Genomic DNA, 17,000 nt, shown 5'->3' with positions numbered 1-17,000 from the left:
GTGATAGGACGGGGAATCTGGCAGGGAAGACAGGGGAGCAGCAATGCCAGGGGTTTCTGTGGGTGATTCGGCAGGCACAGCAGAAATTCATCCCAAAGAAGACGAAACATACTCATAGGAGGATGAAGTAACTGTGGCTGACACGGGAAGTTAGGGAGAGTGTAAAAGCAAAAGGAAAAGCATACAATGTGGTGAAGAACAGTGAGAAGCCAGAGGATTGGGAAACCATTAAAAACCAACAGAGGATAACTATAACAGGAGTAAGGAAGGAGATGAAGTACAAGGGTGAGCTAGCTAGTAATATAAAAGAAGATTACAAGTTTGTTTTAGGGTCAGAGGTGAATGCAGTGGCCATCACGAAGGAGAAGGTGCTGGGGAAGCAGAAAGGTCTGAAAATGGATAAATCACCTGAATCAATGGACTATACACCAGAGTTCTGATAAAGATAGCTGAGGAGATTGTAGAGGCATTGGTGGTGATCTTTCAGGAAACACTGGAGTCAGGGAGCGTCCCGGAGGACTGGAAAATAGCAAATGCAACACCCCGGATAAGACGTGAGGGAGGCAGAAGGCAGGAAACTATAGGCCGGTTAGCCTGACCTCAGTTGGTGCTAAGATTTTAGAGTCCATTATTAAGCATGAGATTGCGGAGTATTTGGAAGTGCTTAGTAACATAGGGCTGAGTCAAGGGTGGTCATGCCTAACAAATCTGATAGGCTTCTTTGAGGAGATAATGAGAAAGTTAGACAAAGGAGAGCCAATGGACCTGATCTATTTGGATTTCCAAAAGGCCTTTGATAAGATGCCATACAGGAGGCTGCTAAATAGGATTACAGCCCACGATGTTAGGGGCAAGGTATCAGCATGGATAGAGGATTGGCTGACTGGCAGAAGGCAGAGAGTGGGAATAAAGGGACCTTTCTCAGGATGGCAGCTGGTGACTAGTGGAGCTGCATAGTGGTCTCTGTTGGGATCACAACTACTCACATTATGTATGAACAATCTGGATGAAGGAACTAAGGGCATTGTTGTTAAGTTTGCAGATGACACAAAGGTAGGTGGAGAGATAGGTAGTGTTGAGGAAATGGGGAGGCTGCAGAAGGACTTGAACAGGTAGGAGAGTGATGTGGCAGATGGAATACAATGTGGAAAAACTTTGGTGATGCTGTTTGATAGGTAGAATAGAGGTATAGGCTACTTCCTAAATGGGGAAAGGCTTTGAAAATCTGAAGCACAAAGGGATTTGACAGTCCTATTTCAGGAATCTCCTCAGGTAACCATGCAGGTTCAGTTGGCAGCTAGGAAGGCAAATGTAATGTCAGTATTCACTTCGAGACGGCCAGAATACAAGAGCAGAGATGTCCTGCTGAGGCTGTATAAGGCTCTGGTCTGACTACATTTGGAATATTCTGAGCAGTTTTGGGCCCCATATCTAAGGGAAAATGTGCTGGCATTGGAGGAAGTGCAAAGGAGATTTGAACAACGATCCCATGGATGAAGGGCCTGTCATATGAGGAGCGATTGGCGACTCTGGGTCTGTACTCAATGGAGTTTAGAAGGATGAGGAGAGTGGATCTGGTTGGAACTTACAGAATACTGAGAGGCCTGGGCAGAGTGGACGTGGAGAAGATGTTCCCACCAGTAGGAGAGACGAGGACCCGAGGACACAGCCTCAGAGTGAAGGGATGATCCTACAGAACTGTGATGAGGAGGAGTTTCTTCAGCTACAGGGTGGGGAATCTGTGGAACTCATTGTCAGAGAGGGCTGGGGAAGCCAGCTCATTGAGTGTGTCAAAAACTGAGGTAGACAGGTTCCTGATTTGTACGGGGAGAAAAGGTTACAGGGAGCAGGATGGTGAATGAGGCTGACAAACATATCAGAGCTGAAAATGTGTTGATGGAAAAGCGCAGCAGGTCAGGCAGCATCCAAGGAGCAAGAGAATCAACGTTTCGGGCATGAGCCCTTCTTCAGGAATGGGCTCATGCCCGAAACGTCAAATCTCCTGCTCCTTGGATGCTGCCTGACCTGCTGCGCTTTTCCATCAACACATTTTCAGCTCTGATCTCCAGCATCTGCAGACCTCACTTTCTCCTCCCTGACAAACATATCAGCCATGATTGAACAGTGGACCAGACTTGGGTGGGCTGAATAGCCTAATTCTACTCCTGTCTTTTATGGTCTTATGGGTGCTTCTTTGTTTAAAAGGCGTTTTCTAAATATAAGCCATGGTTTTATTTGGAGACAGCATGAAGCCAAGTGTAATTAAAAGTCTCTCCAATGGAGGGAGCTAACAGCCATAATGAATGGCTGCCTGTAGCCCTGAACTTCTCAGTGACCATCCCCACTCAGCACTCTCTGCCTCACTCCTCTTCAGTTCCCATCATCCCTTTCTTTTAGCAGTGGTGGATATTTCACGTTGGATCCTCACGCTCTCCCCACACCCCACACCCCCTTCCAGAGTATGGGTTCAGGTGATCAGAACCCTCGCACCCTCTCTTTCTTTCTACACATCTCTCTGTCTATCGCTCCATCTATCTAACTCTCTCTATATACCTATCTCTCTCCATCTCTCTATATCTATCTTATCCCTGTCGTTTTGTATCTCTCTGTCACGATCTGCCTCCGCCTACCTTTATCTCTGTGTATGTCTGCATCTATATCGCTCCCTTTCTATCTCCACAGATGGAGGATTAAGACTTGATTATCGGAGATGGAGCAGATCACAGCAGCAATGTTTGCTTGCTGTGAGGTGGGGTGGTTCAGTTTTAATCAGCTCTGCAGTTTTGATGACAAATAAACAAGCTGAACAACTGATGGGAGGATATGAAACAATTCATTCCAACGCATCGAGATTGGAAATAAATGTGAGAGAGCCACTGGGGGAGGGGGAAGGGGTTGTTTGGAAGTGACTGGAACAGAATGGAACCCGTCAGCCTGCAGGAATTCAGGCTGAGGGAGGCCAGGTGTCGGTCAATCTCAACAAAATGGACAAGAGAAGTGACAAAAATCCGATGGGGAACACAATCACCATCGAGGAAGTGCAGCACCTTCCTAAAGTAACCAAATCAAGCAGCCATTTTGTACAGAGCAAGATCCCTGGGTGGTGTGAAGGTGGATTGCAGTTTCAGGAACCCAGGGACAGTTTCCCATGAAACGTTTTGTGTCCCTCTGACCTGAGACAGGGTATAACAGCTCCCGTGGTAATCCATTCCCTCTGACCTGGGACAGGGTATAACATCTCCCGTGGTGATCCATTCCCTCTGACCTGGGACAGGGTATAACATCTCCCGTGGTGATCCATTCCCTCTGACCTGGGACAGGGTATAACATCTCCCGTGGTGATCCATTCCCTCTGACCTGAGACAGGGTATAACAGTTCCCTTGGTGATCCATTTGCAAACCAACGACGATGACCCTTTCTGCTTTGACCCTGACCTACCTACACTCGGGACTTCACTGAAGCCAATTTTCCAGAAATTCCTGTTTCCCTCTCGCTCCCTGTCACTGCAAGAAGTTTGTGTCTGACTGTTCCTTGTGTTTCAGCTCCTTAACTGGTCAGAATCTCAGCAAAAAAACAAATCCAGGCAACGGCCAACTGTATTTTCAAAGCTCCCCTTGATGTTTCTCCTGGAACCATAATGGGGAGGAGCTGGACAAAATCAGGAATCACAGGACACCAGGTTAGAGTCCAACACATTGGGGATTTAATTGAAATCACAAGCTTTCGGAGCGCTGTCCCTCCATCAGTAACTTCACCTGGGGCAGCGCTCCAAAAGCTTGTGATTTTAAATAAATCCCCAATGTGTTGGACTCTAACCTGGTGTCATGTGACTTCTGATTTTACCCTGGGATCATTGGAATGGCTTATTCCAAGAGATGGATCAATAATTCTTGGTGTTTCTCTGGCGTGTGGAAGACTTTCTGCAAAGGGAAGGGCATTAATTTTGATTGAAAAGGAAAAGTTGTTTCCACAGAATCAGGGAATTCTGTGACGCTGCTCAAAGCTGTCATTCAGCCCATTGTTTCTGGATTGGCCTTTGGAGTATTTTGACTTTGTTCCAATCTCTGGCCTTTTCTCTATAATCCTGCTTATTGTTTATATTTGAATAACCTCCAATGCCCCTCCCGATGCCTCAGTTGAACCTGCCTCCTCCAAACCCCCAGGCATTGCACATGGGAACATTTACAAAGGGTGTTGCCAGGGCTGGAGGACTGGAGCTCTAGGGAGAGGCTGAACAGGCTGGGGCTGTTTTCCCTGGAGCGTCGGAGGCTGAGGGGTGACCTTATAGAGGTTTACAAAACTATGAGGGGCATGGATAGGATATATAGGCAGAGTATTTTCCCTGGGGTGGGTGAGTCCAGAACTAGAGAGTATAGGATTAGGGTGAGAGGGGAAAGATATAAAAGAGACCTAAGGGGCAACGTTTTCACCCAGAGGGTGGTACGTGTACGGAATGAGCTGCCAGAGGAAGTGGTGGAGGCTGGTACAATTACAGCATTTAAAAGGCATCTGGATGGGTATATGAACAGGAAGGGGACTGGAAAAGCACTCCACCCTGGAGGCTCCCTGCCTCCATTCCTGATGAAGGGCTTTTACCTGAAACATCAATTCTCCTGCTCCTCGGATGCTGCCTGACCGGCTGTGCTTTTCCAGCACCACACTCTTGACTCTGATATCCATCATCTGTGGTCCTCACCTTTGCTGATATGAATAGGAAGGGGTTAGAGGGATATCGGCCAAATGCTGGCAAAAGGGACTAGATTGGGTTGGGATATCTGGTCGGCATGGACGGGTTAGACCGAAAGGTCTGCTGTACATCTCTCTGGCTCTAATTTTCTGATTTTCCAAAACTTCACTCCAGCTCAGAGTCACAAACTTGACTTCTCTCGGATACTGTTTATTTGTTTTGATAAACCCCACGCCTGTGTATCACCCATGACTAAACATCTTGCTCGCTCCTCGGTTTCCCACTGTTCACCTCCTGCGGCTTCTCTCAAATATCTTGCTCTCACTCAGTTGCTGCTGTTAGTCTCTGCTCTGCCTGAATTCATCCCAAAACATTTAATATGTTAATGAGGAAAAGTATTGCAATAAATGACATCAGCTCAAAAGTACAAATATTAACAGTATCGGTTTAACCACTGAAGGACTGGGATTAGATTCTTTACTCTGGAGACTTACCTTTACAACATGCGAAAGAATTTGCATTGATATATAGCCTTTCACATCGTCAGGACATCTCAAAGCATTTCTGAAGTGCAGGTATTTTCCAATCAATCTGTGCAGTAATTTGATGGGATTTGATGACAGGCCTCCTGGTCCAGACGTTGGGACACTACCAAGAGGCTCTAAGCAATGCCAGACAAATTTCCACATAACAAAAAGGCAGTATCAGAAAATGAGACGATTGACCTCAGTGTGGCACTTCCTCAGCACTGACCCTCCGACAGTGCAGCACTCCCTCAGCACTGACCCTCCGACAGTGCAGCACTCCCTCAGCACTGACCCTCCGACAGTGCAACTCTCCCTCAGCATTGACCCTCCGACAGTGCAGCACTCCCTCGGCACTGACCCTCCGACAGTGTGGCACTTCCTCAGCACTGACCCTCCAACAGTGCGACTCTCCCTCAATACTGACCCTCCGACAGTGCAGCACTCCCTCAGCACTGACCCTCCAACAGTGCAGCGCTCCCTCAGCACTGGCCCTCCGACAGTGCAGCACTCCCTCAGCACTGACCCTCCGACAGTGCGGAACTCCCTCAGTACTGACCCTCAGACAGTGCAGCACTCCCTCAGCACTGACCCTCCGACAGTGCGGTGCTGTGACACTCCCTTGTGCTGAATGTCTGCCTGTATTCTGGACTCCAAACTGTGGTTGGGAATTGTTCCTATTAGAGTTAGACTGACCCTGTAGGTGAAGCCAAATCCTCCTCAGCAGGATTACAGTGTTATATTAGCATGAGGTGGAGTGTGGCATGGTGTTGGAGCAGGTGTCTGTATATCGAGAATTGGAAGCTAGTAGAGTAATGAGTAGGAACATCTGCCAGAAGAAATCTGCAGTGCCATGTTTCCACCTGTGGTGTTAATATGATCAGCATCGAGGGTCATGACCATTTCTGGTCCATCTATGTTGTCTGTTTTTGTCACAATCTTGCACTTAGATGGTAGTCTTAGTTTGAATCTATCTCACGCCTGGTCTCCCTGGCCCTTCAATATTAACATGTTTGCAGTAATGGGGAGCAGGTAAAGGAGCTTTCGTGATGAACCAGGACAGGAAAATGTCAACAAATTTTATTATCGATTGTCACTTTGCTGAGGAAAGAAATTCACTCGATCCTTTTTTTAAATATGTACAGAATTACACTCCAGCACACGAAACAACGCGACACACCACACCACACACTGGGGGGATCTTCAGCTGCTCTCACCTCCTTGTCTCCAACTCAGGCAATAATCACCTGCTCCCAATGGGGAATGGCAAACACCATGGGCTGCTGTAATCTGGGGCCCACTCCCTGAAGGGGCAGTGGCTGCATACTCAATTGGAACTGTCCAGGTTTGTAGGTCTTCTGGGGGAAGAGCAGGAGATGTGAGGTGAATTGAGAGTGCTTTCAAGGAGCTAGCAACTAAATGGGCGAATAGGCTCCTTACATGCTGCTGGACGTTACCAACAGTGTGGGGTTCCTGAGGGGAATGTGAGCTGACCGTTCCCTTCCTGGCCTGGAGGATGTTTAAATCTCATCGGCTGTTCGGGGAAGGGTTGTCACAAACATTAGGAATTTTAATCTTTAATGTCCTATGTTTTGTTTTGAGGAATATTTCCTCTACCCAAATGAATTGCAGCACGCGTCGCCCGAGTCAATATCACTGAGGACATGGCACAGACCATTCAGCCCATCAAATCCATGCTGCTGTTCATTTTGTTTCTCACCCCCATCCCACTGCCCCTCACCCCTGTCAGGATATCTCTGTGTTTCTCTGAGTTCCCCTTAATTAATCCAGAAAACTCCCCAGGTCTGAATATTTAAGATTCTCTCTCTAAAGCGGCTGAAACTCCAGACTGAGGCGTCACGATTAAGTTATGAATCACAAGTCAGACAAGTACACTGGGTGTCGGGGTTTGAGATGGCAGTAACGGACGTTGTTCACAGGTTGGTCATCTGCACGCTCTTCGTTTCTGATCTTCCTCTTCTGTTCTGTCTTTCCTGACCTTTTCCAATCCTGTTCCTTCCTGCTCAGTTCCCCAGGGGCTCGCAGGTTTGACCAAAGGCCAGTTGGACATCAGCGTTACAGATGAGCGTGGTTGGGTCTTCTGTCAGAGCTGCACAGCTCTTTAACTGGGCAGTGATCTCCATCGCACACATCTGCAACAGAACGTCCCCTTAGAGAAGTAATAGCTCCCCGCATCCTCTCAACACGAGCCAGCGCTGAGTAATAACTCCCCAGTCGATGCACCCCTGCCTCCTCCCTTTCACCCTCTTGATTACACTGCTGAGGCTCTTAGCCTCCAAGAGCCAGTAGAAGATTCTAGGCTATTCAACCATGTGGAGAAGCACAAAGGACTACTTCACAGAAGAACTTGTACACATCCACTCCTGTGCAGACACCTGTATTCTCTTACACATAGAATCCCTGCAGTGTGGGAACAGGCCATTTGGCCCATTGAGTCAGCACTGACCCTCAAGAGCGTCCCACTCAGACCCATCGCCCTACCCTATCCCTGTAATCCTGAATTTCCCATGGTTAACCCACCTAGCCTGCATATCCCTGGACACTATGAACAATTTCCCATGGCCAACCCACCCTCAGCTGCACATCTTTGGACTGTGGGAGGAAATCAGAGCACCCAGAGGAAACCCAAAACGACATGGGAAAATGTGCAAACTCCACACCCGAGGCTGGGATCGAACCTGGGTCCTTGCACTGTGAGGCAGCAGTATTAACCACTGAGCCACCCATATGGTACTGACTATATGTACCCAGACAGCTACACACACACAGACACAGACACACACACACACACACACACACACACACACAGTGTGCAGATGCAGAAACCCACTCCCATTGCAGTGGGGACTGGCTGATCCTGATGTTTTCCTGTTCTGATCCTGGAATACTGTCCTTGGTCAGGTCGCTGATGGAGAATTTTACCGTCTAGAGGTATCTCTGCCACTGAATCCCCAGCAGCGGGTGAAGCTGATGCCAGGACCCACTCGGTACTAACCCGCCTGAACAGCCAAGAGAGGGAAATCTCACCATCATCGTCTTCCAATCGCCCAGCACTTGGTGCTGCCAATCCTGTGCCAAGGAATCCCCACGCCTTGCCAGATCATGGGTGGTGCCCTCTTTGACCCCACCCCGTCGGGTATACTCGGAGCTCCAGATGCCCTGCAGTAACCCGGAGGCTCTGCCGACTGAGTAATGATGGGGTTTCGAAGTTTGCCTGTACCAGCCACAGGCTGGAGAGCTGGACAGGAGACAGCAACCCAGCACCAGCCCAACGACGACGGTCACTGTGAGAGGAGCCATCCTCCAGCCACACCAGGCCAGATGTGTCTCTCACACTCTGACACACAGCAGCTCCTTCTATCACCCACCTCCGATCCACATGCCCGCTGCTGTATTTGCAGTTCAGGAATCTGCAGCAGACTATAAGCAGCACCTCCAGCTCAAGAGAGAGAGAGACAGAGACACTCTCACACACATTCACACACACACTCACACATACGCACACTCACACACACACGCTCACTCACACACAACACACGCAGACAGACACATACTCACACACACACACACACGCAGACAAACACACACACAAACATACACGCAGAGACACACACACACACTTACATGCACGCACACACATGCACATTCACACACACATGCAGACAGACACATGCGCAGACACACACTCTCACTCACACACACGCACACACACGCAGACAGACACACACAAACACACACACACGCAGACACACACACTCTCATCACATACTCACACACACTCACTCACACACACACACACACACACACAAACACACACACACACACACTCACTCACACACACACACACACTCACTCACACACACACAACCTTCTGGACTTCCATTTCTCAGTGACTGATGATGATTTTGGGAATGTTGATGTGTGTTTGTGGACGGGGACTGATCTGTGAAGCCTTGTCGGGATGAACCAGGGAATCTCCGGCACTGTCAAAGGAAACAGGATTCAAAACACTTGCATTTATATAGCACCCATACCTCAATGGCTGTAAAAGTTTTCTGTTATTCACAGAATGAAACAAAGAAACAAAATAGAGTCATAAGGCGCAGAAACAGACCCTTTGGTCCGACCCAGCCATGCCGACGTGTTGCTGGGATTTATTACCCATCCCTAATTGCCCAGAGGGCAGTTAAGAATCAACCCGTTGCTGTGGGTCTGGAGTCACATATAGGCCAGACCAGGTAAGGATGGCAGATTTCTCTCCCAAAGAGCATTAGTGAACCAGATGGGTTTTTACAACAATTGATAATGGATTCATGGTCATTACCAGATTACTAATTCCAGATCTTTATTGAATTCAATGCCCACTCTCAGCAATGGCAGGATTTGAGCCAGCCCCCCCAAACATTACCTGGGTGTCGATATTAATGGTCTAGTCATAGTACTCAGACACCACCTTCTGACAATGTGAATGTTGATCATTCACTGCACATTCATTCCTTCTGACTTCTCCTGTCTGTGGGGGGCAGTTGAGGATACAGTTGTGTTGACTAGTGACGCCTTCTGGGGTTAACCAGCCACCAAACACCAACTGCTCCTGGGATCACCTGTGTGAGTGATGTACAGAAGACTGCATGCGTTCGTGTGCAACCCAAACCTGAAAATACAACAGCATTCCAACTCTGGATCCATGTCCCAACCCCAGACCTATGTCCCAACTCTGGATCCACATCCCAACACCAGAACCATTCCCCAACACCAGAGCCATGTCTCAACACCAGATCCACATCCCAATACAGGATTCATATCCCAACTCTGGATCCATGTCCCAACTCCAGATCCATATCCCAACACCTGATCCATGTCCAAACACCGGATCCATATCCCAATACCGGATCCATGTCCCTACATCCAAAACAGCTCTATACTTCATGAAGAGAACAATGTGTGTGTGTGTGTGTCTGTCTGTCTGTCTGTGTCTGTGTGTGTCTGTGTCTGTCTCTGTGTGTGTGTGTCTGTGTGTGTGTGTGTGTGTCTGTGTGTGTGTGTGTGTGTGTGTGTGTATGTTTTTAATGGCTTTGAATGATTACCTAGACCTAACTAAACTGTTTGATTGACGCCCCATGCACCATCAGCAGCAGCTATGCCTGTCTCTTTGTTGGCTACGTAGAACAGTCGATCTTCCGTAATTACACCGGCACCACTCCCCACCTCTTCCTCCGCTACATTGATGACTGCATTGGTACCACCTTGTGCTCCCACGAGGAGGTTGAGCAATTCATCAACTTCACCAACACATTCCACCCTGACCTTAAATTTACCTGGACCATCTCCGACACCTCCCTCCCCTTCCTGGACCTCTCCATCTCCATTAATAACAAACAACTTGACATTGACATTTTTTACAAACCCACCAACTCCCACAGCTCCCTGGATTACACCTCTTCCCACCCTACCTCCTGCAAAAATGCCATCCCGTATTCCAAATTCCTCCACCTTTGCTGTATCTGCTCCCAAGAGGACCAGTTCCACCACAGAACACACCAGATGGCCTCCTTCTTTAGAGACCACAATTTCTCTTCCCACGTGGTTAAAGATGCCCTCCAACACAACTCGTCCACATCCCATCCCTCCGCCCTCAGACCCCACCCCTCCAATCGTAACAAGGACAGAACACCCCTGGTGCTCACCTTCCACCCCACCAACCTTCACATAAACCAAATCACCCGCCGACATTTCCGCCACCTCCAAATGGACCCCACCACCAGGGATATATTTCCCTCCCCACCCCTTTCTGCCTTCCACAAAGACCGTTCCCTCCGTGACTACCTGGTCAGGTCCACGCCCCCCAACAACCCACCCTCCCATCCTGGCACTTTCCCCTGCCACCGCAGGAACTGTAAAACCTGCGCCCACACCTCTTCCCTCACCTCTATCCAAGGCCCTAAAGGAGCCTTCCACATCCATCAAAGTTTTACCTGCACATCCACTAATATCATTTATTGTATCCGTTGCTCCCGATGCGGTCTCCTCTACATTGGGCAGAGTGGACATCTCCGAGCAGAGCGCTTTGGGGAACATCTCCGGGACACCCGCACCAATCAACCACACCGCCCCGTGGCCCTCCCACTCTGCCGAGGACATGGAGGTCCTGGGCCTCCTTCACCGCTGCTCCCTCACCACCAGACGCCTGGAGGAAGAACGCCTCATCTTCCGCCTCGGAACACTTCAACCCCAGGGCATCAATGTGGACTTCAACAGTTTCCTCATTTCCCCTTCCCCCACCTCACCCTAGTTCCAAACTTCCAGCTCAGCACCGTCCCCATAACTTGTCCTACCTGCCTATCTTCCTTTCCACCTATCCACTTCACCCTCCTCTCTGACCTATCACCTTCATCTCCTCCCCCACTCACTTATTGTACTCTATGCTACTTTCTCTACACCCCCACCCTCCTCTCATTTATCTCTCCACTCTGTAGGTACTCTGCCTCTATTCCTGATGAAGGATTTTTTTCCCGAAACATCGATTTTCCTGCTCCTTGGATGCTGCCTGACCTGCTGTGCTTTTCCAGCACCACTTTAATCTAGACTCTGGTTTCCAGCATCTGCAGTCCTTGAGTATACCTAGCAGCAGTGTGTACCATCCTCAAGACATTCACTAAGCACAAACAACACCTTCCAAACCCATGACCACTTCCATCTCGAAGGACAGGGGCAGCAGATACATGGGAACACCACCCCCTGCAAGTTCCCTTCCAAGCCAGTCACCATCTTGACTTGCAAATATATCACCGTTCCTTCACAGTCATTGGGTCAAAATTCTGGAATTCCCCCCCGATGGCATTGTGGGTCTACCTACAGCACATGGACTGAGGCGGTTCAAGAAGGCAGCTCACCCTCACCTTCTCAAGGGGCAACTAGGGATGGGCAATAAATACTGGACCAGCCAGCGATCCCATATCCCCATGAAAAACTGTTTCTATCTCTTTGCTGAGATCGTTGTTCTAATGTTTAAACAAGGGAATTCCAGTGTGAGCAGGTGTGGAGGTTAGGAAACTGTGAAGATAGCAGTTGACTAACTAAATAACTAACTAATCCACTTCATTTGGAAACTGGCAATAACTTCAGATCAACAAGAATCCCATCAGTCACACGATGCCTATTCTCAACAACTTTCTGCCCATATCACAAGTTCATGCTCTGGGTAAATGTACAGCACTACACCCACACAGTTGTCACAACGCAATCTGGCCTGAGGCAGGGTTAATTGCATTCCTAGTCTGTAAATAAAAAATGAGGAACAGATACTGCTACTGCTCAAGTGTCCTCAGCACTGATATCAGCAATGAAACCAAAACAAAATACAATGGAGGCTGGAAATCTGCAATAAAAACAGGAAGGGCTAGAGAAACTCAGCAGGTCTGGAAGCATCTGTGGAGAGAGAAACAGAGTTAAGGAACTGCAGAAGAGTTCTGAAGAATCATTGAACTTAAAACACGAACTCCATTAACACCTCTTCACAGACGCTGAAAACAATAAATGCTGAGGATCACAGCGGGGTCAGAGAGCATCCATGGAGGGAGAGAGCATCTACATTGGGTAGCTAGCTGTCTCTCCATAGACGCTGCCTGACCCACTGTGATCCCCAGCATTTATTGTTTTCACTACAGATTCCAGCAACTGCAGTAATCTGCTCCTGGACAGAGGCTGAAAAGTGTGGTGCTAGAAAAGCGCAGCAGGCCAGGCAGCATCCGAGGAGCAGGAAAATTGATGTTTCGGGCAGAAGCCCTTCTTCAGGAATGAGGCTGGTGCGCCAAATGGGCTGAGATAAAAGGTGGGGATTGGGGGGGTGGGGGGGAGATTCCTGAAGAAGGGATTATGTGCTTTTCCAGCAATACATGTTTAAGCTCCGATCTCCAGCATCTGCAGTCCTCACTTTCTCCGGGATATTTACAGAGGGCAGGATTCTGAGCATTCCCTTTTCAAAGGGAGAGCTGAGAAAGCAGAGATTGGAGTTGTCTCTGCTTGTCTCCTGCCCAGTGAGAAATGCAGGTTACAAATGGAGCTGATACATGATCCGTCCCCGCTCCAGTAACTCCGAGTCCAGGGTTCGAGTTCCATATCCAGTTAATTAACTAAATCTGGGATTCTATATCTAGTGTCAGTGACATGAAAGTACCTTATTTATTTATTTTTCTCCTTGTTACTGAGGAGGCCTGTCATGTTTAACTTCCAACTTTATTTCTTTATTTTTCTACTTTGTCCGTAAGATTTCACAGCTCAGTAGCTTTGTACCTTAGATGACACCAGGAATGGTAACACGGAACAGTTCAGCACAGGAACAGGCCCTTCAGCCCACCATGTTGTGCCAAACATGACGCCAAAATCAACTCATCCCTTCTGTCTGCCCTTGGTCCATATCCTTCCATTTCTTGCCTATTCATGTGCTTACCTAAAAGTCCCTGAAATACCCCGATCGAAACCTGCCTCCACCACCCATCCCTGGCAGTGTGTGCCAGCCTTCTACCTCTCTCTGTGTAAAAAAAAACTTGTCCTTCCCATCTCCTTTGACCTTTCTCCCTCTCACCTTAAATGCATGTCCCCTAGATTTAGGCATTTCAACTCTGAGAAAGAAAGATTATGGCCACCAACTCTATCTATGCATCTCATTATTTTATAAACAAGTCTGTCCTCAGCCTCCACTGCTCCAGAGAGAACAACCTGAGTTTTTCTAGCTTCTCCTTATAGCTCATATCCTCTAATCCGGGCAGAGGTTGAAGATTATACACAGGGAAGTCTGGTTATAACTGCGCAGGGTATTGGGAGGCTATGCCTACAGTACTGCAGACAGTTTTGATCCCAGTATTTAGGGACATATTGACATTGGAGACAGTTGAAAAGAGATCCACCGGGGCTGGGATGGAGTTCACTTATCAAGAATGGCTAAACAAGTTCGGTCTTTATTCCTTGAGGTTTAGAAGGGGGAGGGGTGATCTTATTGGAAGAAGTGGGCGGCACGGTGGCACAGTGGTTAGCACTGCTGCCTCACAGCGCCAGAGACCCGGGTTCAATTCCCGCCTCAGGCGACTGACTGTGTGGAGTTTGCACGTTCTCCTCGTGTCTGCGTGGGTTTCCTCCGGGTGCTCCGGTTTCCTCCCACAGTCCAAAAAAAAATGTGCGGGCCAGGTGAATTGGCCCTGCTAAATTGCCCGTAGTGTTAGGTAAGGGGTAAATGTAGGGGTATGGATGAGTTGCGCTTCGGCGGGTCGGTGTAGACTTGTTGGGCCGAAGGGCCTGTTTCCACACTGTAAGTAATCTAATCTAAAAAAAAAGATTCTGAGGGGGCTGGGTAGGGTCGATGTTGGGGAATCTCAAAGTCAGGGACAGAGTAACAGAATCAGGGGACACTCATTTTAAACCGGGATACAGACGAATTCCTTCTTTCAGGTGAGCGGGGAGGTGAATGTGTGGCATTGTCGACCCTGCAAGATTCTGGAGGGTAGGTCACCAGAAGGATTTAAAGAGGGACATAGATGTTTGAAGGGAATTGAGGACTATAATGAGCAGGTACGAGAGGGGTTGAGGCCTGGAGCAGGACAGTCTGACCTTGTTAGATAGTAGCACAGGCCTGCAGGGCTGAATGGCCTACTCCTTCTCCTATTTCTACTGTTCTTCTTATTCACAATTTCCTTCAGGATAATTCCGGGTGGGCAGTTAATCCTGGCTGATTCGGCCCAGATCTCTCTGGGAGTTATACAGTGGTGAGTGTACCAGCTGTGAATTTCAGTTGCCCAGGCTGTGTAAGGGAGTCTCTGTTTTGACTGAAACTAGTGTCAGTGTCAAAAACACCAGCGACCCACACAAAGTGGCCCCGGTGATCTCCAACAACAGTTAAACAGAAACCCAGAGAGTAAGGGATGCCTTGCAGCACTCACCTGGTTCAATAGTGCTCTGGTCAGGCTGTTTGGCAGGACCTGAAATGTTCAGTGACTCTGTAGGTGTCATGGATTCTCCTGATGGTCCTGCACCTATCCACCCTCAGAATCGGGTGCTGCTGTTTGTGGGATCACACTCTGTACAAATCGGCTACGTTGCGATCCCCCACTCCAACATAATTCGAAAAACCTTTGACAACATTCTTTATTTCTGAAAAACCTTTACAGCCCTAACTCTCAAAGTAACACCCTTGGCTGGCTTGAGTCAAACTGTTTTAACTTTCAAATACTATCCTTTAACCTGGGGCTCCCTCCTGATACTTGACAACAGGGTCTGTACAGAACCACTGCTCCTCCTGAAGGGTCATTACAGACGTAACGTCCTCACTCACCTACAAAACACTTGCTGTGTGGAGTTTGCATATTCTCCCTGTGTCTGCGTGGGTTTCCTCCGGGTGCTCCAGTTCCTTCCCACAGTCCAAAGATGTGCAGGTCAGGGTGGATTGGCCATGGGAAATTATCCATAGTGCTCAGGGATGTGTAAGTTAGGTGCATTAGTCAGGGGTAAATGGGTGGGATACTCTTCACAGGATTTGTTGGACCAATGGCCTGTTCCCACACTGTAGGGATTTTATGATTTTTTTTCTAATCCAACTGTTCAGAAATGTTATTAAACTCCTTTGGGGCAGGTGAGAGTTGAACCTGCTCCTCCCAGCTGAGATGTGACACCACTCCTGCACAAGAGCTGAGTTGGTCAACATGGAAACAGAGTTTTATCATAGGATGAGAACCAGAATCTAATTTCATCAGAAACATGTCAGACGAAATGAACTGGCTGCTCATTGTGACATTAACTTTTTATTTGCTGTCATCCACCCGTACCAAATTAAAAGAACAACTGATCCAAATGGTGGCTAGGAACAATCTGGCAATTTGATGTTAGCTCCTTACTCCAAGCCAAAGAACAATTGCTCGGCCAGTATTTATTGCCCATCCATAGTTGCCCCTTGAGATGATGATTGTGAGCTGCCTTCTTGAACCACTGCAGTCCACCTGCTGTAGGTAGATCCACAATGCCATGAGGGAGGGAATTCCAGGATTTTGACCTAGTGACACTGAAGGAACATTGATATATTTCCAAGTCAGGATGGTGACTGGCTTGGATGGGAACTTGGGGGTGGTGTTCCTGTGTATCTGCTGCCCTTGTGGGTTTGGAAGGTGCTTTTTCTTAAAATAAAAAGTCCATTCATGGGATGAGGGTGTCACTGGCTAAGTCAGCATTTATTACCCATCCCTAACTGCCTAGAGAGCAGTTAAGAATCAACCACATTGCTGTGGGTCTGGAGTCCAGGCCAAGTGAGGGTGGACATTAGTGAAGCACATGGGATCTTTGCCCCTGACAACCGGCAATGGATTCATGGTCACGAGACTCTTAATTCAAGATATTTTACTAAATTCCACCATCTGTCACAGCAGGATTCAATCCAGAGACCCCAGAACATTAGCTGGAAATAATACCCCTGGTCCATCACCTCCCTGCTGTCTAATTGTGTGGTGAATAGTTGCAGTTCACCTTGTAGATGGCACACAGTGCTCCCACTGAGTGTTGCTGATGCAGGGAGTAGATGCTGAAGGTGGTGAATGGGGTGTCAAGTCTCTGGAGTGTCCAGGTAATTGGGGAGTATTCCATCACACTCCTGACTTATACCTTGTAGATTCTTGCTCCGACTCTCAGGAGTCCCAGATCTTATTGACATCACTGACCTGACCACAAGCCAGGGAGCATCAGCCAGCTCCCTGCTGTGGAAAGTGTTGCAGTTTTGAAGTCAGGTCCC

General features: G+C 48.3%; 1 protein-coding gene across 1 annotated transcript; it reads right to left on the bottom strand.

The window, feature by feature from the left end:
• Positions 1-7,236: 7,236 nt before the first annotated feature.
• On the bottom strand, positions 7,237-8,533 carry LOC132831175 (neuropeptide B-like). The gene is made up of 2 exons (XM_060849186.1): positions 8,261-8,533; positions 7,237-7,365 (listed from the first exon to the last, which is right to left on the bottom strand). Exons 1-2 carry the CDS (start codon positions 8,531-8,533, stop codon positions 7,237-7,239), a joined length of 402 nt encoding a protein of 133 aa, XP_060705169.1.
• Between the last annotated feature and the right edge of the window lie 8,467 nt (positions 8,534-17,000).

This window comes from Hemiscyllium ocellatum, chromosome 33, assembly GCF_020745735.1.
Source record: "Hemiscyllium ocellatum isolate sHemOce1 chromosome 33, sHemOce1.pat.X.cur, whole genome shotgun sequence".
NCBI classification, from domain to species: domain Eukaryota; kingdom Metazoa; phylum Chordata; class Chondrichthyes; order Orectolobiformes; family Hemiscylliidae; genus Hemiscyllium; species Hemiscyllium ocellatum.
The sequence above is the reverse complement of the archived record's forward strand: the minus strand, read 5'-3'. Positions and strand labels throughout refer to the sequence as shown.

Excerpts from the sequence above, each read along its gene's own strand:
- LOC132831175 (XM_060849186.1), bottom strand. The coding sequence starts at position 8,533 with ATGGCTCCTCTCACAGTGACCGTCGTCGTTGGGCTGGTGCTGGGTTGC. Across the intron at positions 7,366-8,260 it reads GCGATTGGAAGACGATGATG|ATGTGTGCGATGGAGATCAC; the intron begins GTGAGATTTCCC and ends GTTCTGTTGCAG.